The sequence below is a fragment of the Myotis daubentonii genome, chromosome 7 (assembly GCF_963259705.1).
Source record: "Myotis daubentonii chromosome 7, mMyoDau2.1, whole genome shotgun sequence".
In the NCBI taxonomy this organism is placed as follows: domain Eukaryota; kingdom Metazoa; phylum Chordata; class Mammalia; order Chiroptera; family Vespertilionidae; genus Myotis; species Myotis daubentonii.
The window spans coordinates 31,458,234-31,485,724 of record NC_081846.1 but is presented as its reverse complement, the minus strand read 5'-3'; the positions used below and the strand labels follow the sequence as shown (position 1 = coordinate 31,485,724).

Here is a 27,491-nt window from a genome sequence, read left to right as displayed (position 1 = left end):
GAAATCAATAAAAAAAATATGTTGGCCTTGCATTCAGTTGATCAAGCAGTTTGAGGGTCCCACAGGTTTGTTCTCATGAGTTTTACCTTCGTGTTGACTGGTGCATAGGTCTGAAGGGGGCGTCCTGAGCAAATGCCCGGTAGGTCACACTGGTGGGTCCCCACTGGGTCCCGGGTGGGGCGTTAATTCCCAGCCAAGTGAAGGCCAGGAGGCCAGACTCAGCAGCAGGTCATGTGAGCAAGGGGACCTGTGGGGAGTGGCTGGGCGAGGCCAGGATGGGACGGGAGACAAGGTGAGCAAGAGCACAGAGGAGGCAGAAAAGGCTGGAGAAGCAGGACTGCATGGGGGAGGGCCAGGAGTCAGGTCAGGGAAGGAATGGCACAAAGACAATGGGGTCAGGGTGGCCGCCCAGCCCTCGGCCTTCTCTCCTTGCGCATCCGCACAGCACTTGTATTGGCGGAGCCCAGCTGCGGCTCACAACCAGTCTCAATTAGCATCCCAAGCACGGAAGCCAAGACTGTTTGCCACCCCTCCTCACATAGAGGCTGGGTGACAAAAGGAAGAGATGGCTGTGGCCAGACCAGACGGGAAGCTGACACTGGCCTGGGGACATCGGTCCCGGGTGGCTATGGCTGGGCCAGCCTGAAAGAGGGTAGAAGGAGGAACGGAATCTAGACCAGAAACGGAGTAGGTGCTCACTAAGGGACCTAGGGAAAGCCGTTACCTAGGCTTGGCTTCTCCCAGAGAAGAACTGGGGTGAGTAAAAGGAATTTAAAGGGGAGCTGAAGACGCTGGCCCAAGGCTGAGAGCAGCCTGGCAGAGCGGGTGAGCAGAGGTTGGTAGGTCTAGTCCAGGGGTGGGCAAACTTTTTGACTCGAGGGCCACAATGGGTTCTTAAACTGGACCGGAGGGCCGGAACAAAAGCATGGATGGAGTGTTTGTGTGAACTAATATACATTCAAAGTAAACATCATTACATAAAAGGGTACGATCTTTTTTTTTTTTTTTTAGTTTTATTCATTTCAAACGGGCCGTAGTTTGCCCACGGCTGGCCTAGCCTCTGGCAGGTGGAGGGCACACAGGTCAGTGTTCTGGAGTCCACCAAGGTGGGAGGGGAGTTGATGGGCAGAGGGGGAGTCTGAGAAAACAGAAGCAGGTGGAGGTTGGGAGACTCAGACTACGGTCTCAGCGTTCAGAGCAGGCTGACAGGTGCACCCACAGCGTGACTTGGGACGTGCAGCTGTTCCTACTCCAGGCCCCCCATTTGGAGGGGCTGCTGAGCAGCTGCTGCCTCCCCAGGGAGAGGCACTGGGGGCGACTGGTGATTGCCAAGGCCGAGTCCCTGGTGGTGCCCACTGTCCTCACCTGAGGAACCAGAATTTGCCAGGGCCTTCACGTTGTCAGGGCTAATATTAATTGTTCTTGAAAACAACAATAATGTCAACATTGCCAATCAGCTGCCACTCAGCCCTCTGTCTATGATAACCTCCAATGCCGCCTGGCAGGTAACAGCATGTACGTCTTTCCAAAAGATAGGACCACACTGGCAATCAGTGCAAGACAGAGAGCCACCCTGGTGGTCGTTTGGTAAAAGTAGGATGTTACTGATAAATAAGTTACCCTAAATGCAACCTTTTGGATGTCCAGGCCTATGGAACTTGAAACCATTTTTAACTCAACGGCATCAGATCAAATTGGCAAAAATTGTTACACAGCCTAAAACCTCCACCCCGGCAGCAGAAACCTTTGGATACATTGAGCCGAAAGGCGTATTACTGCTTAAAGCTCTAGTAGAACCCAGTAAAGAACAGATGATCAAAGCTGGCAGAGCCCCTAGCACTGCTCACAGCAGGAGACTCTCCCGCCGCGTCCCCGACAGCCTGCTTCCTTTACGCTCTGGGACTGTCTGCTGCTCCGAACCCGGGCTTGGAAGTGTTTGGATCCAATTGTGGGCAGATGATAAAAGTTCTCAGATGTTTCTCATACTGGAATCTGACCTGCTCCTCTGTTGTTTTTCCTATTTGAATGGAGATTAGGGTCTTATCTGGCTTGCTCATATCCTTTTAATTTCCTCTTGAAAATTAAAGAAAATACTTTGTATGTTTCTGATGCAACGCACATATATTTTTTCTGGCATCTGAAAAATACTTTTTAGAAATCAGCAGCCCCAAAGTGTCCCCACGTGCTGCCCGTGTTATTACATGAAGTCGAAACGCAAGGCTCCGAAGCACCAGGCTCGCCGCCCTTGCAGACTGGAAGGTGGGCCTTGGGCGGGGACTGGAGGCAGCCGTTCCTGGCATGTCGGGATGTCTGGGGGGAAACGGGATGGTCTTCCAGCCTGCAGGAAAAATGAAAAACAGCCATCAAAACAGAAAGCCAGGAGATATTGGACTGCTGACTATCTTGTAGCATCACAAACAAATACAGAAAGTGGAAGTACCTGAAATTCTTTTGTTAATTTGCTATTAGCAGATATTAAGCCTTTTTAGGGGTATTGGTAGAAACTAAGAAGTACCCTTGCCTTGATCATGTTAGCTCTTATACATTTAGTGATATGTAGCTTAGTATCTTTCTAAGACACAATTCTATCTTTTGGTTTTGAGTGACCTGGGGTATGACATTTCAATCAATTTAAGGAACCAATCTTCTGGTTCGTCCTCTAAGGGTGAAATAGATTAGTGAAGGGATGGGTCCAATCCGGAAAGACGTGACATATCATGTCAGCCACGACAACTGGAGTTAGGCAAACACAGGAATCTGCCTAGATCAGCGGTTCTCAATCTGTGGGTCGTGACCCCTTTGGGGGTCGAATGACCCTTTCACAGGGGTCGCCTAAATACATCCTGCATATCAGATATTTACATAACGATTCATAACAGTAGCAACATTACAGTTATGAAGTAGCAACGAAAATAATTTTATGGTTGGGGGTCACAACATGAGGAACTGTATTAAAGGGTCGCGGCATTAGAAAGGTTGAGAACCACTGGCCTAGATGGTGTAGGTATGGCCTTCCGTCGGCACCTGGTGGGTGAAGGTGTCTGGCAGATACTCATTCATCCAGCAGACAATATTAGGTGACTCAGTGCACCAGACCCAGGCCAGGTGTGACAGATGGGAGCGAGCAGGGTGCTCCCAGGCCAGCCTGTATGCACAGCACTCACTCCCCTCAGCAAGGAGACACTAGGCACCAGCTCTAGTGAGGGCTGGGGATGGGGGGTGGGGGCACATCGAAGCAAGCACATGCCCACCTGTCTTAGGAGTGGGCCCCATGAAATAGTTGTTCTTGAATGTCAATTCCAATAGCAAAGACAAGCAGACACTTAACTGTCTTAAGGGGGCACGAAACGCTGTGTGTGTGTGTGTGTGTGTGTGTGTGTGTGTGCGCGCGCGCGGGTGTACGTGTGCCAGTCCTGAACTCTGACCTGGGGCCAAAAGAGGGAGAATTTACCAGATGTAACACCATGAGCAAGGTGAAGAGGCAAATAAATGACTCACGCTGGGTTGTTACAGAAAGATTTCAGCACCATAAGGACTGGCAGCTGCAGGTACAGGGTGTCCTGGGAGCTTCCAGGGCTGGGGGAGAGGGGGTGGGCGTCAATAGAGAGGGACCGTGCCGGCCAGGGTTTGACTAGATTTGATCTCTAAAGGAAACAGGAGCCACAGGAATGGCATTCCATGTCCATGGTTGTGGAGTGGGGACCCAGCAGGGAGGTGCCTTAGGAGGCTCTCCTGGGCAGAGGAGCGCGCTCAGGAGGGCAGAGAGAAGGGCCAGAGCAGGAGCATGTGGGAAGGAGAGGGCTCCGCGTCCATGGACGGTTCTAGCTCAGTGTCGGGGTAGTGACACCATTCCCTGAGGCAGGGGCTCAGAGGACTGTCTTCACCAGGGAAACCTGAGCCAGGGATGCTGCGGGGACAAGTCTGGGCTGAAATTAGAGATGTGGGTGTCAGCAGCATGGAAACCAGACAGGTGGGGCCTGCAGCACATGGCATTTAGGAGGAAGAGGGTGAGAGTGAGGGACCGCCCACAGTGTCAGCGGACATGGAGGGGGAGGGCTGTCAGCGGTGCTCTGGGGTCAGAACAGGAAGGCCACCGTGGCTGAGGCAGCAGTAACTTGCTGAAGTCACAACCAGACCACGTGGGGCTGTGAAGGGAGAGGAGGATGGGCCAGGGAAGTCACCAGAGAGGTGAGGGAGGCAGGGAGATAGCAGTGGCAGTTGGAGGTGAGTTTGAAGAGGGAGCGAAAGAGGCATTAAATGATGGAGCAAAGTTCGGACAGTGATGGGAGGAGAAGGAATTCTAGAATCCATGGAGGAGGGAGGCTTGGATCAGAAAAAAACAGGCCAAGGGGGAAGCACCCATCTGACGCTGGGCTGAGGAAGGGTCCCGAATTGCACAGGGACCATTGTATTTGTTTTTATTTTCAACCTTTCTTTTCATGATTATAAAACCAGTGTTTATCATGAAAAAATTAGGAGAATATATAGAATCTATAATGTTCTGCCCTCCAAATACCTAGACATTTTTGACATCTTTTAAAAAAGGCAGATACAGCCCTAGCCAGTTTGGCTCAGTGGGTAGAGCATCGGCCCGCAGACTGAAGGGGCCCAGGTTCCATTCCAGTCAAGGGCATGTACCTCGGTGGCAGGCTCTTCCCGGCTCAGGCCCTGGTCAGGGCGCTTACAGGAGGCAACCAATCAATGTGTTTCTCTCACATTTATGTTTTTCTCTCTCTTCCACTCTTTCTAAAAGATCAGTGGAAAAATATCCTCAGAGGATTAACAACAACAAAAGCAAATACATACCCCCAAAAAACCACACACAAAAACTTGGGATCACCGTGAGTGGCCAGTAGGCTAGATCCACACTATTTTTAATTTGCTTTATCATTTCCTAATATATTATGAGGCTCTTCCCATGCATTAAATATTCTTCTAAAACATTTTTCAATACTGTTTTGTGTGAATATATAGTTTATGTAATCAGCCTCCAACTTTGGCCATTTAGATTATTTTTCATTTTATAAATAACTAAGAGGCCCGATGCACAAAATTCGTGCAAGAGTAGGCCTTTGCAGCCGCAGTGGCTGCCTGGATCCAGATGCATTGACTGCCTCATCCAGAAGGTCCTTGGGTCTAATTAGCATATTATGTTTTTATTATTATAGATGTGGCAATAAATACCTTTGTATATATCTCTGTAAAATTCTGACTTCTCAGTATAAAATCCTAGAAGTGGGATTTCTGACTCCAAAAGTACTAGTATTTTGAATGCATACAAAGCACAGTATCAGAGTGCCCCCAAGGTCACTGAGATTCTCGATCTGTCTATGCTCTGGCAGCACTGGGTTCTTGGGGGTGCTGGTGTGTGTGGAGAGTTATATTAAAGAGGTTGACTTAAAGCTCTTGAATGTCCTTTCTGCCACCCCTGCGCCCCGCCACCCCCTCCGACCACACCACATCGGCCAGTTCTCTCCCCTCTAGGCGCTGCTGAGAGCAGGAATCCCATCTCATTTACTGGTGCACCCCCAGCAATCAGCACACCATCTGCACCGAGTGACATGCATGGAGGGTGGTGATGGGCAATTGCTTTGCTATAGTGGGAAGGCCCACTGTTTCAGGAAAATGAGGTTTCTCCTTCCTTGCAGGGACCATACCCACCAATCAGGGGACAGCCACATGTGCCCCCAGGTATGGAACATGTCTCTTCTTTCTGTCCTGGCTCATAGGTTGATGCTCAATCCACTGAGCCATGCTGACTGGGGCAGGATAAATGCTTTTCAATAGAAACATTTTATTTTGAAATGTTATAAACATACATCTTACATTGCAGTTTAAGAAAATAAATCCTTTTAGCCCATACTTACACTGGGTACCCAGTCCTGTGGCCGCTGGGGGTGACGGGCCTGCGCAGGGGCTCGTCGCCGCCCCACTGCACACCAGCTGGCCCCTTCCGCCTCGTCTTCCCCGTGTTGGTCATGATCTGGTGGAAGGAAAGAGAAAAAGGGGCTGGAGAAAGCATCTTGAAAGCTGACCTAGAAGTAGAACTTACTATACTTAATTCATCAATTTATAGTAGTACGAGGCTTTGCAAATAAAAGAGGATGGATCATGCCATAGATTATTCAAATTTTCTCCTTGTGTTTGCGTATTACACCATTTAGTAATATAAATTAAAAAAAAATCAAACCATAAAAAAAAGAAGACAAGCCCTAGCTAGTTTGGCTCAGGGGATAGAGTGTCAGCCTACAGACTGAAAGGTCCTGGGTTCGATTCCGGTCAAGGTCACAGGCCTGGGTTGCAGGCTTGATCCCCAGTAGGGGGCTACAGGAAGCAGTCAGTCAATGGTTCTCTCTCATCATTGATTTTTCTAACTCTCCCTCTCCCTTTCTCTCTGAAATCAATAAAAAAATTTTTTTTTTTAAAAAGGAGACAAAAATAGTTGAATATAGTAATATCACATCTCTGGAGAGGACCAGCTTTTGAAAGCAAGAAGGGAAAAAAAGACAGATTTAGTTTCATGAAAAATTAACGTTTCCACCCTGGCCGGTGTTCTAAGTGGTTAGAGTGCTGTCCCTCCCCAAGGGTTGTGGGTTCAATTCTGGCTCCAGTCGGGGAGAGTGCGGGAGGCAACCACAGCAACAACAAATTTAACATTTCCAAATATAGAGTATATTAAAGATAAGCAACAGCCTAAGAAGAAATATCTGCAGCAAATTTAAGCGATTAAAGGTTAAAATTTTCATCAGATGAGGAACTCTTATAGATAAGTGGGCAAAGAATTCAAACAGCCAAGGCACAAAACAGAAAATATCGCCATAAAATAGAAAAATAATCAATCTTACAAATGAGGAAATGAAGAAATAAAATGAAGTCACCATAGTCAAGCTGCTAAATTACTAAAATCAAGTAAGTCGAGGCCTGAGGAAATGATTCTATTCTTGCTTTAACTAGTCTGGGAATTTGAACTTTGGAACTTTCCAGTCCGGTGTCAATGCCTGGATATACAACAGACCCAGATAACCTTCAGAAGGACCGAGGAAGAATGTGTGAGTACCCAGACCACCTGACACCCAGTTTCCAGACCATGGTCATCTAGAGAATTATCCTCTCTGACCAATTCAGAGGCTAAGAATGCAGAGCTGATTCTTTCCAAGAATGTACTTGTTACTGTAAGAGCCCTCAGCTTTTCTTTCTTCTTTGGAACACTGGGTATTGCCTAGTTGTGTTTCTGGTTTGCATACCCTAACACCCTTGAATAAATCTTTATTATTTATTTCTAGCAGTAGCCTCCTGACTCTTTTTGAGTTTTTCAACACAACTAATTAGAAACTACAATTTTAGCCTTGGCCAGGTGGCTCAGTTGGTCCAAAGGGTCCTGGGTTTGATTCCGGTCAAGGGCATGTACCTTGGTTGCAGGCTCCTCCCAGCCTGGGTCCTGGTCAGGCAGGAGGCAACCAATCGACGTGTTTCTCTCACATTGATGTTTCTCTCTGTCTTTCCCTCTCCCACTCTCTCTAGAAAAGTCAATGGAAAAATATCCTCGGGTGAGGATTAACAAAAAACAAAATGTTAGTGGCTGGAAATCTGAGATAACTCTTTTGGAAAGCAGTTTGGCATTTTATATCAAGAGTCGTAAAAATGTTCATATCCTTGGGTGTCAATCATAGTGAAAGAATCCCAAATATGAAAAATGTTAAATAAAGTTGCTTTACAAAATTATTATAGAGTGAAACTGGAACAATCTAACTGTCCAGTCATAGGGGAATAATTAAGTAAAACATGGCATGTTCATTTGAAATATTATATAGCTATTTACACTGATAAATACTAGTTATAAAGAAAATGTTCATTTAAAACATTAAATAAAAGTCAAGTTATAATACTGCATATAAATGAAGCTTTTGATTATGTTAAAAGTATGAAAAAAGTCTGTAGGGATTTAGTCAAAGATACTAAATGACTGCAATGGCTATGTGGGATAGTAGAACCAAGAGTAATTTTTCCAAGTGTTCTGTAATATGGTTATATTATGTTAATAATTTAGTTGTTCAAAAAAGAAATCACTGAAAAACTGGTGAAATCTGAATAAAGTCTGTGGATGCTCCAACACCAATTTCCTGGTTTGACAAGTGCTGCAGTTACATAAGGTACTGGGGAAACTGGGTGAGGGGGCATGCGACCTCTCTGCACGACTTTTTCAACTTCCTGTGAATTTATGATTATTTCAAAGAAAAAAGTTTAAATTTTTTAAAAATTGGAATTATATCTGTGATTTCTTGATTTTTACTGACAAGTTATTTGGGTTTATCTACAACTATCTGAGTGAAGGAAAAGAAAAAGGGTCACTTTCTGATGGAAAGCATCACTAGGCCTCACCTGTGTTGTGGGGACAGCCACCAGCGAGGGCAGTGGGGAGCAGGTAGGCTGGGCCTAGACCTGCACTGGTGAGGGAAGGGAAAAAGACAGGAGAGAGAAGGTGGGAGGGAGGCCTCTACCCTCTTGGAGGAAATGGAACAGAATTAAGCTTTCCAAATAAGAACTAAAATGTAGTTTTGTTTTCCTTTATATCACTTGTGAAATTCGCAAGAGAGCGGTTTGAACTGCAATCACTTGATACTGCTGTCCACTCTGACCTCCCTGTCACACTGCCCCCACCTAGGATCTAGGCCTCACCACAGAGCAGGTGCCTTACGTCCAGTTCTCAGCGGTACTTTAGGACCTTTCATGCCTTCTCTTCCCCCGGTTTTGCCAGTAAGAACACTTGGGTCTTTCCACACAGAGCTGAGGGGACTAAGTCTGAAGCTCCTGGGAAAGGGTGAGAGTGAATACGTGGGTTCCTTCAAGTCTGTTGCCAGCCCTCTGCCTCCTTCTGCCCCCTCCACTGTCCTTTGGAGCTTGACCCTCTCTCTTCCTCCAGGAGGAGAGAAAACATATCACTGATATTTGAGTGTTTCAGCCTTTGGAAAACCCAGGCAGCCAAACCAAGTCCTTAAAATGTCACAGACCTAAGAAATAATTTATGGTGTGTGGTATCTGTCCTCTTCAGTGGGTTAGGAAACCGAGTCTGGTTTGTGGGACAGAATGGTCTGGTTTATTATCAAGGTACCAGAGGAAAGGTCCTTGGTGAAGAGGGTTCAGTGTGCAGGGCCCAGGACCTCTCATGTGGCATGCCTGGGGTCTCAGAGCAGCCACTGTTTCCTAGTTATCTACAACCTGCTGACCTTGCAGGGGGAGCCGTGGTGTGGCCCAACCGATTTCTGGGACCCTCAGCTGCAAAGGAGCCTTTCTGAGCTGGAAAGATCTTAAACAGTATCTGGTCCAAAAACCTGCTGTCTACACAGAGGTCCACAGAAATGCTCAGGGGTTGCTGGGAGAGAAAAGAGAAAGGGTTCCTGGCACCCACCTGACTATCCAGAGGAACTCAGCTTTCTCTGTCACAGATGGAGAGTGTATTTGAAAGAACAAAATCTGCCTCTAAAAGTTCTGCTGCTAAAAAAATTTAACCACAATTTAAAAAATGCAGCTCATGATTTAGCTGCATGTAATTTATTTACTAGTAAAAGATGGTCAACACATGCCAATTTAGGTGAAAGATATATTTTTCCATTTACTAGTTTTTGAGTACTGATGAATCACTTAAAGAAATTATGACATATTATAAAGTATAAATGTATATACTTAAAAATACTCACCGTCCCAGACTCCCTTGCAGCTAGGGGCCATGTGACCCAGTTCTGACCAGTAAAACGTATGTGGATGTCACCAGTTGGAGCTTCGGGAAAAGCACGTGAGGGGGTGGGTTTGGCTGGCCTGCATGTTTGGCCTTCTTCCCGACTTTATCATGAATTTAATCCTAGAGCTGCATCCATCATCTCATGACCAAGAAGCTCAAGCACATGGATGAAGGGCTGACGCACAGGGCAGAACTACCACAGGGCTGATGGAATTAAAGCTTCCAGGCCCCAGAGGGGGCCCCAGTAATGTGTTTTTGTTTGGGCATATGTTTTTGCAAAATTTGCAGAAGTAGGATATTTGTAATCACTTAATACTGCTGTTTTCTCCTACTCAGACTTTCCTTCTAACAGACAAGACATGTGAAAATTAAGAAGCTGGACAGGCCGAAACCGGTTTGGCTCAGTGGATAGAGCGTCGGCCTGCGGACTGAAAGGTCCCAGGTTCGATTCCGGTCAAGGGCATGTACCTGGGTTGCGGGCACATCCCCAGTAGGAGATGTGCAGGAGGCAGCTGATCGCTGTTTCTCTCTCATCGATGTTTCTAACTCTCTATCTCTCTCCCTTCTTCTCTGTAAAAAATCAATAAAATATATTAAAAAAAAAAAAAAAAAAAAGAAGCTGGACAGGTATATAATTACTACCAAGCATGGGCAGACCTTCAGATATTATGAAGGTCCCTGGCGTGTGCCCTTTAGTTATATTCTAATCCCTCTTCTGTTCACCAACAGGTCTACTTGTGACAGGCAGCTAGGGCCACTGTGCACTTCAGGGCCACTGGAAACACACTGGCTAACATGGAACTTCTCATAAACACAGTATCATAACAGAATAGACCAAACCCTCATATGTTATGGCCAACATTCAGGCCATCAATGGTCCATCTCTCCTTTCTACTTCAGGACCCCCAGCCCCTTCACGTGGTACCTACTCCCAAGTACTCCGTGGTCAGGAGCTTCTCGCCTGAGAGTTCTCCGAGCTGGGGCTGGATCAGTTCGTCTTTGTCCAGATCGGCTTCCATGGTGTCATGGTCCTCCTGTTTCAAAAGAGACACAGGGTGAATGCTCTGGACCCCCTGCCACAAGTTCCAGCGGGCACTTGCCACAAAATGAGAAGGCCTTAGCCCAACCACAGCAATGCGTGGGTCTGCCTTCTGCTCCTGCCTCTCCATGAAGACAAACAGGAGAATGCCAGTCCACCTCTTTAGGAGGCTGGGCGGCTGTTAAACACGTCCACAGCCACAGCTGAGAAGAGGTTCAATAAGATGCTCAACCTCAACGGTCTTGAATGTATCGATGTTAACATCCTGGTTGTGGCATTACCCTATAGTTTTGCAAGCTGTTACCATTGGATGGAACTAGGTAAAAGGTTCATAGGATTGTTCTGTAGTATTTTTAACAATTGCATGAGAATCTACAATGATCTCAAAATAAAAGTTCCAGCTGTAAAAAGAGAGGAATTAAAAACAAAATAGCATCTATGAGCTGGTACGCATGTGTGTAATCAAATGCCAGCTGAGCAGCAGCCATAGTAACGGGGGCCCTGTGGTCCTTTCCCACCCCCCGCCAGGACTTGGGCGACTGCACTGTCCTTTGCAGGTTAAATGATAAAGATCAGTACAAAACAGACCAGACTGTTGTCTGACCCGGGTACTGACCAAGGAAGGACGGAGTCCATATGAAGTCAGGGAGCTGGCCTGCTGTGGAAGCGGGAAAGGGGGATGGGTGGGCCCGCAAGGAAGCTGGCGGTCCAATCTGGGGGGGGGAGGGGCTTGTAGAGGGGGTGCCCCAGGTCATCACGCCCTGGTGACCATGGTTCCTCAGATCATCTAACCAATCCTTCCCCTAATTCCTGTCCACTCAACACCCTGTAATTTGGTTCCTCTAAACTTGCCAACAGGAAGAGAAAGCTCTATTCTGCAAACATGAGTACCCTGTTTTATTTTCAAATGAATTTCCAGTCGTTCTGGATGCTCCAGGCTTTTGTGAATTTGATTTACCTGAGTCAGTTTCCAAGGAATCTGAAAGCTCAAATTCCCAGGAGGACTGCCTCTGGGTGAGGCTGTTGGGAGGGAGGGAGTGGGGGGGTGCAGGCCTATCCCTCCAGGCTCATTTTAGGACACAGATAGCGCCATCTGCCACTGCTAGACAGTGTCACTCAGGACGGGCCGTCTGAAGAAAGGGGGATTTGACTTATTCTAAGTGGTCCCCAAAGGCAGAGCAGAGCCTTCTCTGTCAGGCAGCCTGTCTCACTGGTGGGAGGGGCCGAGGGGACTCCCACCAGCACACACTGGAGAGCATTTAAATGGTGCCCTCGTATAGAACCATCGAGGAACCTGCTTTCCATTCCCATAGCGCCTTCCATACTAACTCTTACGACGACGGTGTGGATCCTTCCATCATTATTTTGTTTGATGTGGAAAACAAGCCTGAGACAGTGACAACTCCATGGTGACAGCCTGGCCTGGGGCTTGGGGCAGCCCCTTTCTGCCCAGGTCTTTTTGGCTTGGCCACTTGGGGCCTGCAGAAATGCCTGTTTCCGAGGAGGCCCAAGCAGACTCACCAGGTCATCTGAGGCCCGAGGGTACCCAGTGCCCGGTCCAGGTTGAGCTCAAGGGCCAGAGAGTGTGAAGAGGAGGGCCACAGCAGCTTTCTGGAGTTCACAGTCTCATCCCGCTCTCTTCCCGTCCCATCTAATCACAGAGAATCCACTCCGATCCACCCTGGAACACCAGGTTCAGGGGCCATCTAACCCCTGGTCCTGACTCAGTCGCCATAGCCAGGGCAGAGCTTTCTCCTGCGGTGGCTTCACCTGAGTAGGCAGCTCAGCCAAGGGTAGCTACTCACCATCCTGAAATTTCAGTCGGGGACCCTCAGAGGCAATGCCATCTGTGAGACCCGGCGTGGGGTCAGCACTGGGACAGCGAGGGAAGATTTACACCGTGGCCTCGGCTCGGAGTTCAGTTTACTAAAACACCAACACCTCAGTGATCAAATAGTGTGTGCAATACTTGATTATTTCAGGAAAACGACTGCTCCTTGTGAACAAAAGCAGTGGGCTCTGTGGTCAGAGTGAGGGCAGGGCGCTCTGGGCAGTGGAGTCGTGTTTCAGCTCTTCTCCAGGGAACGAAGCTTGGTGGCACCGCTTGGGAATGGGCATATGAAGCGCGATTTCACAGAGGGATTGGTGATATGCCACTTCCCTGCCAGGATGGAATGTGAAACGTTAAGAAACAAAGCAAACGTCCACATTCCATTTCAATGGAAAATAAATGGTCAATGGCTAACCTCGGTCAACACTGGCCAAGTATTTCTTTACCCTGGACAACAAGTACATGTGTGAGACATTCACTTGCCGATCAACCTACACTCATACAAACTAGTGACCGCAATGAAAGCTCGATGTGTTAACTTGCTCAAAAAACAAGTTCGTAAGAGATTTGTTAAGATATTTATTTTTAGTTAAAACAAGTTGAAATTTTTCTCATTAAAAGTAGCATATAGTTAAGGTTTTTTTTGTAATTGATAGGCCTTTCCTAACCTCCAACACACAGGACAAGGTCCGCGCTTGGTCCCTAATATACAACCCTTCACTAGAAGTTGACTCGAGTTGCAGCTACTGTGTAAGTGTGGGCACCCCAGCCACCCACTCACCACCGTCTCTTTACTGGCAAAACACAGGCAAACACCATTGGTGCTTTCAAGAATATCATGTTAATGTTAAACGCATAAATGTAAGAACACGGACATGAAAACCATTTTTCAATTGGTAGCTCTTGGTTAAGACAGTTTTGTTTCGAGGCTCTAACTTGGAAGCCATGGCTCTTGCCAGCGCCTAGGTTTCCCCATCCATCCATCCATCAAGGTCATCTTGCTGACTCCTTTAAAATCATGGCTTATGGCCGAAACCAGTTTGGCTTAGTGGATAGAGCATCGGCTTGTGGACTGAGGGGTCCCGGGTTCGATTCCGGTCAGGGGCATGTGCCTGGGCTGCGGGCACATCCCCAGTAGGGATGTGCAGGAGGCAGCTGATCGATGTTTCTCTCTCATCAATGTTTCTAACTCTCTCTCTCTCTCCCTTCCTCTCTGTAAAAAATCAATAAAATATATTAAAAAAATAAAAATAAAAAAAAATAAAATCATGGCTTATATTCTCTGATCCTGAAAAGGCATATACTGTATAGATGTAAACAAGTCACTGTCGTCATCTTTCTAGGAAACGCTAACACTGGTGAAAAGGAAACGGAGGCATCGCCAGGGCTCCCGAGACTTAAGGAGCCACAGTAAACTGAGCTGAGCCAGTGGAGCTGGAAAGTGCAACTGAACAAAGAGACGCAAGAGCTGAATTCAATACTATTCAATCTAATTCCCAGCCCCTCTGGGAAACTATGCGGGAGGGAGGTTCGGGAAGGTGAGGAAACCGGGAGGTGCGGTGGGAAGTGTAAGCAGAGAGCTGACCAAGAGCGATGCCCACTGTGGCAGGCACTTTTGCCAACAGGATCAGAACCACTGAGGATGTATAAGAACTTTCTGCAATGGGCAAACCTAGGACACATTCAGTGACAATTACTGCTCAAGCATTCCATCTGGGAGAGAGGCAGCTACTTCCCATTCCCTCCCCAGTTTCCGTGGGAAGGATTCTGCTCCCCTCACTCAAGTGCAGGCAGCTGAGGGTGGTGATGCCCCAGGGCCAGAGCCCATGTGAAAACAGCCACATCGCTAACTTTTCCGAGCTGCTCTTGAAATGCCAAACGAAACATATTTCGCAATCCACTTAGTGAAGGAAGGAGGTGAGGAATAAAAAAATGCTTCAAGAATAAACGCCTCCTCAGGGTGGGGTTTTAAATACCATTGTTGGAAGGAATTTTACTAAAATTACTGGCCTTTATGTGCTCGAGCAGCGGGCATCAGATTACTGAAGGCAGAGCTTAGGGGTAACTGATTACCTCAAGAAATTAAGAATGCCTCATAAGAAAGGCGCTTGAGGTGAGAGGAATTTAGGTGCTCTAATGCGAAGCTTCCCTGTGGCAGCTCGGTGATCTTATGACACAAGATGCTTAACTGGAGGCCTTAGATACATAATACTCCAGACGAACCAGATTCTAAGCAATTGGCCTGAAAATAAAAGTAAGGTTAACCACTAAATGCATTTGAAAACTCAGATTCTTACAGATATAATGAGGAGAGCAGAATGTATTCAAGTGGTTTTACATATGACAAAAGTATCCAGTGTGTTTTCCACTTGAAATAATTATGACTGCTACCAACAGTTTAAATTTGAGACACCTTAGAACACTGCATTGTAAATCACACTCTTTGTAAAAATAAGAGAAAAACACTCCGCATGGGAGAGAAAGGGTGGACAAGGTGACTGGACAGGCAGCGTAGTCAACATATTTTCCCTAGTGCAGCGGTTCTCAACCTGTGGGTCGCGACCCCTTTGGCAGTTGAACAACCCTTTCACAGGGGTCGCCTAAGACCATCCTGCATATCACATATGTACATTACAATTCATAACAGTAGCAACATTACAGTTATGAAGTAGCAACAAAAATAATTTTATGGTTGGGTCACAATATGAGGAACGGTATTTAAAGGGCCAGAAGGTTGAGAACCACTGCCCTAGTAGAATGGACCCTTTCCCTCCTTTTGTGCTTTTTCCTGGTGTGTGTGTGTGTGTGTGTGTGTGTGTGAAAGCAGGTCCTGAATCCTCAAGGACACACCGTGATGCCTGGAAGTTGTTTGGGACAGCAACTTCCCCATTCACAAAACACACCCAGGTAATGATGGCTGGTGTAACTACCAGTCCCGTTTAGGAAATAACCGCATGATAGAAACCAGAGAAACCCCAAGATCTTTACTCCTTTGATTCTTCTAACCCATTGCTTACCTGCTCAATTTGCTTGCTTAAATGTTTTCTGAGGTCTAAGTGAAACAGCAAGATATATGGTGATAATGGCAAAATGCTCTGTGAAAAGCCACACGTTAAAATACGTAATACACAGACTTGGAGGCTCAATAGGACGGGAAGTGAAAGACAGTAGGAAGCTTTTGTGGGACAAAGAGAGGAAGCAACCATCATCACACCGGCAAGAGGACTTGTGGTTGCTTCTAAACAGGGGTCCTGAGTGTGCTCAGTTGATGGGGGGCGGGGGAGGGCTCAGGGGAAGAACAGACTCAGGGACTAAGTGTGCCCCCAACCCTAAGAGAAGTAGGGGGGTGGGGCTAGACAAGAAACCACCAGCCAGAACTGCACACATACCCCTGACACAATGTCAGCAAGAATGTCGTAAGAAAAGACTATTATTCAATAAACCACTATGTTCAGAAATAAGGTTTAGATGAACCTCGACATCTTCACAGAATCTATATGAAGCAGATTTGAAAAGTGGGAATTTGTCAGTATTTTTCAAGTTGCTGGGGAAGAGTAGGAATATGAATTTGGTTTTCTTACAGGCTGGCTGTTACCACCATCTGCACTGGGAACAGCCTCCCTCCCCTCCTCTTACCCACAGAAGGTGTCTGACCTCTCTTCTCCCTGCTTTCCACCTTCAGCTCCACCCCGGCCACTGCCAGCCCCGGCTCCAGCTCCGGCCAGGCAGCACACGTGGGGCCTCGACTCCAGCAGACCTCGGCCTGCATCCGTCTAGACCAGTGGTCGGCAAACTCATTAGTCAACAGAGCCAAATATCAACAGGACAACGATTGAAATTTCTTTTGAGAGCCAAATATTTTAAACTTAAACTATATAGGTAGGTACATTGTTATTAACTTAATTAGGGTACTCCTAAGCTGGCCTTTGCTAAAAACGTCCTCAATCTGACTGAGGTACGTTCGCTGAGGTCGACCCCTTCCAACTCTCCCACCCACACTCGTCTTGTATACTTGTTTCGTCTATCTCCTTTCTGAAAACCGACTTCTGCGCATGGGCCACGAAGTTTCAATCGCACTGTACGTGTGTGCCCGCACATGGTATTTTGTGGAAGAGCCACACTCAAGGGGCCAAAGAGCCGCATGTGGCTCGAGAGCCGCGGTTTGCCAACCACCGGTCTAGACTGCCCCTTGAGTGTGATGATGATGTTAAAACTCAGTGCTAACACACACCGAGTCTGTTTCATCACAATCACCCGATGAAGTGGGTGCAGAGAAGCTCCTGTGCTGCCCTTTCTGTTCCCTGTCACCTTGGACTTGGCAGGAGGGCACAGCACACATGATCAAATGCACACACGACACGAGACAAGACCCCGTAGGCTTCGGTAAGCTGACCTGCCACGGAGATGTCTCTCAGGGATCAAGACAGCGTCCAGCCCCGGCGTTAGCGCCCAGCCCGGGGGCCGGGGTGAGACCCGTCCGCATGGCTCTGGAGGAAGGAGGGAGAGAGAACTACTACGTACGTGGACAGAAGGGAAGGAAAGGAAACCATCATTTCTTGGTGTCCATTATTTGCCACAGATTAACTCACTGATTTCACAATTCTGTAATGAGGATTTATTTTTATAGATGAAGGAACAGAGTAACATGAAAGAAAATACAAAGGTAGCTGGGGTCTCACCGAGTGGGGCTTTGGATGCTGCCTTTAGCAACTTATTTTTTTTAAAACATATTTTATTGATTTTTCACAATAAATATAAGAATTTATTCTTATAAGTGTTTTTCTCTTATGGTGATAATGGCAAAATGGTCTGTGAAAAGCCACACGTTAAACTATATAATACACAGACTTGGAGGCTCAATAGGATGGGAAGTGAAAGACAGTAGGAAGCTTTTGTGGGACAAAGAGAGGAAGCAACCATCATCACATCGGCATGATGTGGGACAGAGAGCTAGAAACATTGATGAGAGAGAAACATCGATCAGCTGCCTCCTGCACACTCCACTTGGGGATGTGCCAGCAACCAAGGTACATGCCCTAGACTGGAATCGAACCTGGGACCCCTGAGTCTGCAGGCTGATGCTCTATCCACTGAGCCAAACCGGTTAGGGCTAGCAACTTATTTTTTAATATTTAAAAATATTTTTATTGATTTCAGAGAGGAAGTGAGAGGGAGAAAGAGATAGAAACATTAATGATGAGAGAGAATCATTGATCAGCTGCCTCCTGCATGCCCCCTACTGGGAATGGAGCCTGCGACCCTGGCATGTGCCCTGACTGGGAATCGATCCACAACCTCCTGGTTCAACCACTGAGCCACACCGGCCGGGCAGCAACTTAATTTTATTAGGTGATGAGGGGCATAGAAATGTCTTTTAAAGGATCATGTGAAAGTGTATGCAAACGGGTCAGCCACTTTGGGGAGCAATCTGGCAGTATCTAGTAAAGATGAGACCCTTGTGCCCCCTGACTCAGCAATTCCAGGTCTAGCTGTGAACCTCAGAGAAGCGCTCACACGTGTGCACAAGGAAACAGGGATGGGAGCCTCTGTCCCTCAGAAAGGAACAGACAAATGCAGTGGTTCTGTCTTACAATGGAACACCACACAGCGCTTAATGGATGAACTCGGCAGCATGTATTGGTACGAGTAAACCTCTAACATGTAATGTTGAATGAAGAAAGCAAGTTGGTAAGTCAATTGTACAGTATTGTGCCACCTGTGTAAAATTAAAAACCATAAACTAAAGTGTATATTGTTTACAGAAACAAAGATATTATAAAAGCCCAGAATCGTCCGTAGAATTTACACTAACTTCAGGACAGCAGTTAATTCTGGGAAGGGGAGGATGGCAGAAGGAGGAAGGAACAGGTCCCCACCTGTTCTATTACTTTCTGGAATGTTGAAAATGTTCCCCAATTTAGAAATGAAGTGTTCATGTCCCTGTATGACTTGAGCTTTAGGAAGAGCCACATGCAGGACAAGCTGGGAAGGGAAGAGACTGAGGCTGGGCAATCAGTAGAGGGGAGGCGAGGCAGAAGCCAGCAGGTGGAGTAGAAAAAGAAATGAAGAAGAAGAGGAAAGTGACCCTCAGAATGATGAGCCAGAGTCTGGAGGGAGAAGGAACAATCACAGATCGCTTAATAGTCTACAGAAGCGAGCCTGGGATGATCGGCAGTTGACTAGCCTCAGTGTTGGTTCACGCCCATATGAGATTTACATCTGTTTGTTGAACATGTATCAGGAGTGTTAGACTGAGCTGAGCGCCGCTCTCATTCATGGCAGTTAGGAATTGGCCCATTTATAGAAACCAAGGCTTGTACATGGCAGAGTCAGGACCCAACTAGGGACCCTGATTCAAACGCTGCCTCAGCCTAGAAATCATGAGATCCACAGGCCACTTGGTCCCAGTTCCTCACAGCTCAGTTCAAGTACAGGAGTGACAAGGGCCGCCCGTGACTTCCTGAATTCACCTGGCAGTTTTATTTTTCATTGTGAAAATCGGCACTCTGAGTGATCACTTAATGTCACTTTTCAGTTAAGAACTTCTAACAGCTTCTCTCCTCTCTCAGAATAAGGCCCTATCCTTCCTAGGGCTCCAGGTGACCTGACCGTAGTGACTATCTCTGATTCCATATCCTATTCCCATTTCTTGCTGTTCCTAGAATTCCTCCAAAATGCCTCTACCTCATGGCCTTGACCTGTGCTGCTCCCACTGTCCACCATGCAGCCCACTTCCTCACGCCCTCCTCCTTTACTGCTCTGCAGGGCACATGTCACCATTTGACACATATTCCTATTGGCTTATTTGTGTGAGGTCTGCTTTCTCCTGACAGAATATTTATGTTGCTTATTGCTATATCCCTAGATAGAGTGTCAGGCCTAGAACAGTGCTGACAGCTTCTGGCAATAGGAACATGAGGAGTCAATTCCCCTCTACAGAAATCTAGTGCGACCAATTCATTAAAAACCACCATTTCAGGGCAATGGAAGATGACCACTGACAGAGAACAGCTTGAGAAGTGTTTGCTCACTGGGGAAGAGCTATTAAAATTAGGCAAGAAGGTGCATTCATGGTCCCTGTGCCCACCTATTTCAGGCAGGAAAACCCACAGCTGTACCGGTTGAAGGCGTGGACTTGGTGGAGGACAAGCAGCAGAGCAACTGGAAATGGGGAGGGGGAGGGTTGTCTCTGGAAGCAAGACCAGTGGAAGGACTGAGAAGATAAAACCCCTGAGATGATAAAGCCCTTGACAGGCTGCTAACGTGCAGAGAACTCCAGGGAGCCCTGAGAAATGAAAAGCTTGGGGAAACTTGCAAATTTTCTGTGATTTTCATTATATTCCCCAACCTCCACAGTTTAAGTGGCAGAGGTGGAAACCTTATTGGCTTGAGGTATGTAAATCCAATCTCTGCCCAGATCTCTCCACAGTGAAACTATGTGGAGAGACCAGAAGGGCAGGGAGATAATAAGCAGAGATACCCGGGCTGCATACCACAGTGGAGAGAAGTGCACAGACCAGGCAAGCTAACCGCATGCTGAACAAAACAGCAGAATACAACATAACCCAGAGTCACTACAACATCAGTGACCATGCTACTATCCCTGCTTTCCAAACAAAGGCATCACTAGACATGGTCAGGAAACAGAAGTGTGATCCGTACTCAGGAAAAATAAAGCAGCAAGTAGAACTAGTTTTGAGTGGGCCCAGACAAGCACTTCAAAGCACCTATTATCAAAATATTTAAAAAATTAAAGAGAAATGTGCTCAAGAGTTAACAGAAAATATACTAAAAATGAGTGAGAAACAGGAAATCTCACTCAGTGGGGAAATGGACACCCTAAAAGGGAACCAAATGGGGATTTTAGAGCTGAGAGAACAATAACAGAAATGAAATTTCAGTGGGTGTTGCTCAGTGGTGGATAGGAGATGCCAGAAGCATCAGTTAATGGGAAGAAGATCAACAGGAAGTAATGGGCTCAAAGAACAGAGAGAAGAAACATGAAGAAAAATGAAGAAAGCTTCTAAAAGCTGTACTCAATATTGAGTATTCTAATGTGTGTGTAATTGGATTTCAAGGAGAGGAGAGAGAGAAAGGGACCAAAAAAAAATACTTGAATAAATGATAAACACTTCCCAAATTTGGTGAAAAACTGTAACTTTCAGACCAAAGAAACTAAATGAACCCTAAAAAGGATAAATACAAAGAAAACCACACCTAGGCACATCAAATTGCTGGGAGCCAAAGATAAGGAGAAAATCTTAAGTAACAAGAGAAAAACAACTCATCACATACAGAGAAACAATGATAAATGACAAATAATAGCTGGATTCTCCTCAGAAACAATGGATAGAATGACATATTCAAAGTGTTAGGGAAAAACCTGTTGACCAAGGGCTAACTCCAGTGAAAGTATTCTTTAAAAATGCAGGTGAAATAGAGACAGTCCCAGATTTTTGGGGGGTTTGTTTTGTTAATCCTCACCCAAGGATATTTTTTCCATTGATTTTTTCAGAGAGTGGAAGGGAGGGAGGGAGGGAGGGAAGAAGGGACGAAGAGAGAGAGAGAGAGAGAGAGAGAGAGAGAGAGAGAGAGAGAGAGAGAGAGAGAGAGAGAGAGAGAAACATTGATGTGAGAGACACAATTAATTGATGGTTGCTTCCCACCTGCACCCTGACTGGGGCTGGGGATCAAACCTGCAATCCAGGTATGTGCCCCTGACCAGAATCGAATGGAAAAATATCCTTGGGTGAGGATTTTAAAAAAATTTAACATAAAAGAAGGCAGGAAGAATAGAGGAACAAACACATGATAAACCAAAATCAGATGGCGAACAGCAAGATTAAACATTACACTAAATGTTAGATTTTTATCTCACATCATACACCAACATTAACTAAAAATGATCCTAGATCTAAATTAAAAGCTAACGCTAAAAAACTCTTAGAGAGAAAGATAGAGCAAGTCTCTGCAATGCTGATTTAGGCCAGTGGCCATCAACTGGGTATGCTTTTGCCTCCCAGGGGACACTCAGCAATGTCTGGAACACTTGGTTTTCACAACTTTGGAGTGGGGTGGATAACACTGGCGTCTACGGGGTGGAGGCCAGGGATGCTGTTAAACATCCCACAATGCACAGGACAGCCCTACCACCAAGAATTATCTGGTCAAGATGACAACAGTGCCCAAGTTGATAAGCTCTGGGTTGAGCCAAGGTAGAATGCACTTAAGTATAAGGATTTATCAAATAGGTCAAAACTAGAAATCTACATGCCTCACTACAAAAAGGTACTATTATTCCAAAAATCTGTGATAATAGGGAAAAGCCACGAACTGCTTTGGTATTTACAAATTAGATAAGAAAGGTTTACTGTAGAGCATTGGTCAACCATTTCAGCATGTTTCCATGGAAACAGACGTTGGACAAGAGGGTGTGTAAATGCCTGAGAACCATCAGGTGTCTCTGAGCCTTACGTTGTTTTGAGCCCTCGGACGTCTATTCCCATAGAAACCAGTGGAAATGAGGGCAGTGGCCGTGAGCCAGCCTGTCGGGCAGTTCATCCCAGCCAAGGTCTGACAGCACAGGAGCCATGTTATGGAAATAAATGAATTTAGAGCGAGGAAAAAGGCAAAAGCTTTCATTGGGAACACTTTTTTTATGGACTTGGTTAAATAATGGAAAGCCCCAGCAAGTGATGCAGACATAAGACAGACGGTTCTTTGCCAATTAGGTAATGGAATTAAAAGTGTGTCCGCACCGTGCCAAGCAAGCTGACCACTGTGGGGCCCAGCAGAGCAGTTCATGGAGAACTGCTTGCCGCTGGCTCTTGAACGTGTACCTGAAGCAGCGTCAGGCGGGTCAGCCGTCCCACAGGTCATGTAGGAAGGTGGCCGAGGAGAAAGGAGGCACGGCCCAAGCACTCCACAATGGCAAGGGCACTTGAGGGAAGCCTGCTCAGAAACCAGCTGGCTCTAGGTCCCACCACCTTCTGTTTCAGCCAGATAACGGCATGTGCCCTCAGTTCATAAAATCAAGTTTCACCCTACACATGTCATGCACCCCACCCCAAGCCCGTGTTCCCCATTTTTATTAAAGGCATCACCACCATCCCATCTATCTGGGGTCCAAGGTTCCAACCTTCAGTGCCTAATGATGTGCCTGTCAGTTACCCATTCCTGCCAGTTTTGCCCTCCAGGAGCCTCTGCCAGCGGCCAAGGCTAACCTCACTCCCACTGAGTATGCAGCGGAAGGGAGGGCAGGCGCACAGGCTCGCACACCTGCCAGGGTTGGAATCTCAGTTCCACCAATTTTTGCCCCTGTCACAAGTTTCTGAACCTCCCTAAACTTTGGTTTCTTGTCCATAAAATAGGGCAAGAAACAGACCCCACTGGGCGGAGGGGCATGAGGAATAAATGAAAGGAAGCTCGTTAAGCTCCTGGCCCCGGCCTGCACATAGCAAGCTAAGGATTCCTAAGCTTCCTGGGTCTGCAGTTAAGTGAACGCTGACACCAGATGAATCTTCCTAAGGCACAGTTCTGTTCGCAGCCCTCAGTGGTTCTCCATTTCTGCAGCCTGGCTCCAGATCACCATTCTAGCCTTGCCTGCCACCCTGCACTCTGTGTGCCCCAAGCTGAGGCCAAGGTGAACCGTCCTTGGTTGGTGTCAGGCCCATGCTCCCAGCTCATGCATTCCTTGGCTGGGATGCCCACCCGCTCTTATTTGCTACGTGTTTTGTTTTGTTTTTTAATCCACACCTAAGGATATGTTTACTTACTTTAGAGAGAGAGGGACGGAGAGAGAGAGAAGCATCGATGTGGGAGAAAAACACTCATCAGTTGCCTTTCATACATGCCCCAACCGGGAATGGAACCACAACCTGGGCATGTGCCCTGACAGGAAATCAAACCTACCATCTTTCGGTGTATAGGACGATACTCCATCCAACTGAGCCAACTGGCCAGGGCTGCTATGTTTTGTGTGGTTTTTGTTTGTTTGTTTGTTTGTTTTTTAACGAAGTGCTCTTATTTATTTTTTATCTTTTAATATATTTTTTATTGATTTCAGAGAGGACGGGAGAGGCAGACAGAGATAGAAACATCAATGATGAGAGAGTATTGATTGGCTAACTCCTGCACGCCTCCTACTGGGGATTGAACCTACAACCTGGGCATGTGCCGTGACTGGGAATTGAACCATGACCTCCTACTTCATAGGTCGACACTCAACCATTGAGCAACACTGGCCAGGCAGGGCTGCTATGTTTTTAAATAAAAGTTCCTTTTGAAAGACTTTGGCCTTTATCAGTTGGGGTGAGTATGAAGGGGATCAATGACCCAGATGACCAGATATGAGTATGGCAGTAATTGTCCCTGCCTGGACCCCAGCAGCAGCAATGGTGGGATGGAGGAAGCAGGAAAATCACAGGGAAGGTCTGAGACCACACAAGGTCCCTGAGCTCCTTCATGCTTGCAGTCCACTTCAGGGAGAAAGGGGAGGTGAGGCTGAAATTTTGGGAGGGCCGGGCTTGTAGCCTCCTGGGTTAACCGTCTTTTTTTTTCTCTGTTCTAATGCTCTGACCTCTGGGGCCTTCCTGACCCTGGAAGGACCACCTCTCCCAGAGCTAGCCAGCTCCTGGAAATAGTAAACCACTCAGTTGGGAGCACACCTTTCAAATGCAAACCAACCAATCCAGAGCCACACCCAACCACCAGACTCACACTCTGGGCCATTATCCACCTGCCCTCATCACCCAGGCCAGAGACCAGACAACCGGAGACAGCCTTCTTGCCCAGAGCCCACTGAAACCATTCGAACTAGTCCTAAATCAGCTCCCCTGTCTCGCCCATTCCTTCCCACAGAAACCACAACAAAGGCTGTTGGCCACATTGCCCTGGTGTCCCCGTGCAGTCCCCAGGATGAGGCACGCCCTTGCCTCTTGGGGACTGTAACAAACTAGCTCTTCAAAGCCGACTGTCTTCTGATCTGTTAGCCTTACTGAACCTCAGATTTTCTACTAATACACTGTATTTTACAATGCCCGAGGCTGCATGCTCATCGAGTGCTTCTCTCTGGCACCCATGCTCCCACCAGAGCCAGAGCAAAGTGGGATGCCCGGTGCAGGGGCACTGGTACTTAGCGTGGTTCTCTGCAGCCAGGCAGGGGGACCTAAAGCTGACAACAGCGCCGATGTATGAACGATGATGATATAATCACCGTGACAGCAATAATGGAGCTAACATTCACCAAGGGCTTACAATGGCCCAGGAACCATGCCAAGTGCTTTGATGTTAATTATCCTCAGTGAAGCCAGATTCAGTTCTACTGCCTGAGGCTGCCTTTTCTTTGGATACTGAGGGCCTTGTATTGGTAAATGCAGAGAGCACCATATTAAGTTTTACCTTGAAAAGGAGTGACATGGAATTTTTTTTAAAGGAACAGGACCGAGCCCTGGCCAGGTGGCTCAGCTGGTTGGAGCATCATCCTGTACACCAAAAAAAAAAAAAAAAAGTTGGAGGTTCAATTCGCCGTTGGGGTACATACTTAGGTTGTGGGTGTGAACCACTGGGGAACATACGGGAGGCAACCAATCGATGTTTCTCTCACACCGATGTCTCTCTCTCTTTCTCTCTCTCTCTCTCTCTCTCTAAAAAAGAAAAAGTCAATAAAAACATATCGTTGGTGAGAATTTAAAAAGAAAAAAAGGAACAAGACCCAATTTTCTGCTTTCTACACTGATGCTTTAGGAAATACGGTTAAGAGGAAGGCCTAGCCTTCCTGTGTCACAGTCAACCACACGGAAGGGTCACTGGGTCTGAGTTTACAGCAGCCACTTGGGGGAGGGGGGGTCAGTGGCAGATGCACCCACCAGCATCCTCCTCCTCCTGGCACTTGACCAGCTTCCTCTCCTCAGAGTATGTACATAGGACACTGGACCAGGTGGAAGGGGTGGAAGCAGAAGAACTGATAAGACAAACACAGAGACACCCCCCCCCCAAAAAAAAACTATTCCAGGTCCTAGGAAAAGATGAAAAACTGTATCTATTTTATGAAGAGAAACTTTTAATGTCCAAACTCATAAACACTGTATACAACAAAACTGTAAACCAATGGTTCTCAAAGTGTGGTCTGGGGAAACTCTGGAGGTCTCAAGACCTGTTCAGGGGTCTATAAAGTCTAAACTATGTTCACAATAGTATATTATTATTATACTAGAGGCCCGGTGCATGTGCATGAATTCATGTATGGGTGGGGTCCCTCGGCCTGGCTGGTGATCGGGGCCAATTGGGGCCGTCTAGCCCAGTCCGGGTGGGGAGGGACCGCGGGAGGTTGGCAGGCTGTGGGAGGTTGGCTGTGGGAGTGCACTGACCACCAGGAGGAAGCTCCTGCATTGAGCATCTGCCCCCTTGTGGTCAGTGCACATCATAGTGACCGGTCGACCAGTTGTTTGGTCAACTGGTCATAACGGTCACTTAAGCTTTTATATACACTGAGTGGCCAGATTATTATGACCACCTGACGTTTGTAGGCAAATTAGCTATAATTTCGCGCTGAAGTTGCTAGAGGGCCAGATCATTATAAACGTCTGAATAGCACAACATACCTAAGTATCATTGCTGATCAAGTTCATCCTATCATGTTGATGGCGTATCCCAATGGAGATGGCTTCTTCCAACAAGACAATGCACCATGCCACAGTGCTCGTATTGTGCAGGAGTAGTTTCAAGAACATGAGGGAGACTTTACCTTCCTTAAGTACCCCCACAATCACCAGATCTCAATCCAATTGAGCATTGTGGGATGAAGTTAAAAGAGCCATCAGGCAGCTGGTTCCACAACCATCAAATCTCACAGAACTGGACAGTGCTATTCATTAGGCCTGGTGTCAGATTCCTCGCATCACCTTTCAACATCTCGTGGAGTCAATGCCAAGAAGAATCGCCACAGTATTGAAGGCAAAAGGTGGCCCAACGAAGTACTGATGGGGTGGTCATAATAATCTGGCCACTCAGTGTATATAGATATCATATACAATAGATGTATGTATTTATTATAATATATACAGATGTATATATTTATTATAATATATACATAAAATAATATCGTTATTTTAATGTAATAAGATCTGTCTTTTTCACTCTCTTATCTACTGAGGTTTTCTGGAGGCTATGTGACCAGTGGTGCTATGACCCCTATAGCTAATGTAACGTATGCTTCAGTATCCCTGTTTTCTGATTTTCATAGCTAAGTTTGTTCTCAATAATTCTACTGTGCTTTTCCTGGCCATCTTTAGTTATATCTACTATAACTGCTATGCTTCATTATCACCCAACAAATCATTATTTTGAAATCTTGAAGTTTTCCTTTTTCCTATGCAGAAATAGGCTAGAAGTATACTTACTGTTTTATTTTACAATAGTATTTTTATAATCAAAACAAACTTTTCTGAGTTTTTAAAATATCTCTAAAACTGTTACTATTTAGAAATTTAAGATTCATGTGGCCCTGGCTGATGTGGCTCAGTTGGTTGGAGCTATGCACTGAAGGATCACGGGTTTGATTCCCAGTCAAGGCACATACCCAGGTTGCAGGTTTGATACCCTGATTGATGTTTCTCTCTCACATTGATGTGTGTGTGTGTGTCTCTCTCTCTCTCTCTCTCTCTCTTTCTCCTTTCCTTTCCTTTCTCTCTAGAATCAATAAAAAACATATCCTCGGGTGAGGATTATAAAAAATTAAGACTCATTCATTCTAAAATAAAAGATAAAAGACAAGAAAATTTGTTCATAATATCTTTTTCCTATGGTTTTAAGACTGGATCACTGGCTTATAAAAGGGAGAGCAGAGGACTTGCTTTCTTTTTTCCTTTTTAAAAATATATTCTATT

At 46.4% G+C, this 27,491-nt stretch overlaps 1 protein-coding gene across 3 annotated transcripts in view; it reads right to left on the bottom strand.

The window, feature by feature from the left end:
• The window catches only part of ARMC9 (armadillo repeat containing 9), a 103,736-nt gene that overhangs the window by 12,714 nt on the left and 63,531 nt on the right, over nt 1-27,491 (bottom strand). For all 3 annotated transcript variants that reach the window (XM_059703506.1, XM_059703508.1, XM_059703507.1), the window contains 3 exons: nt 10,666-10,770; nt 5,868-5,983; nt 2,202-2,338 (listed from right to left, as the gene is read on the bottom strand). In XM_059703506.1, the coding sequence (XP_059559489.1) occupies nt 2,202-2,338; nt 5,868-5,983; nt 10,666-10,770 (358 nt within the window). The remainder of the gene's footprint in view (nt 1-2,201; nt 2,339-5,867; nt 5,984-10,665; nt 10,771-27,491) is intronic.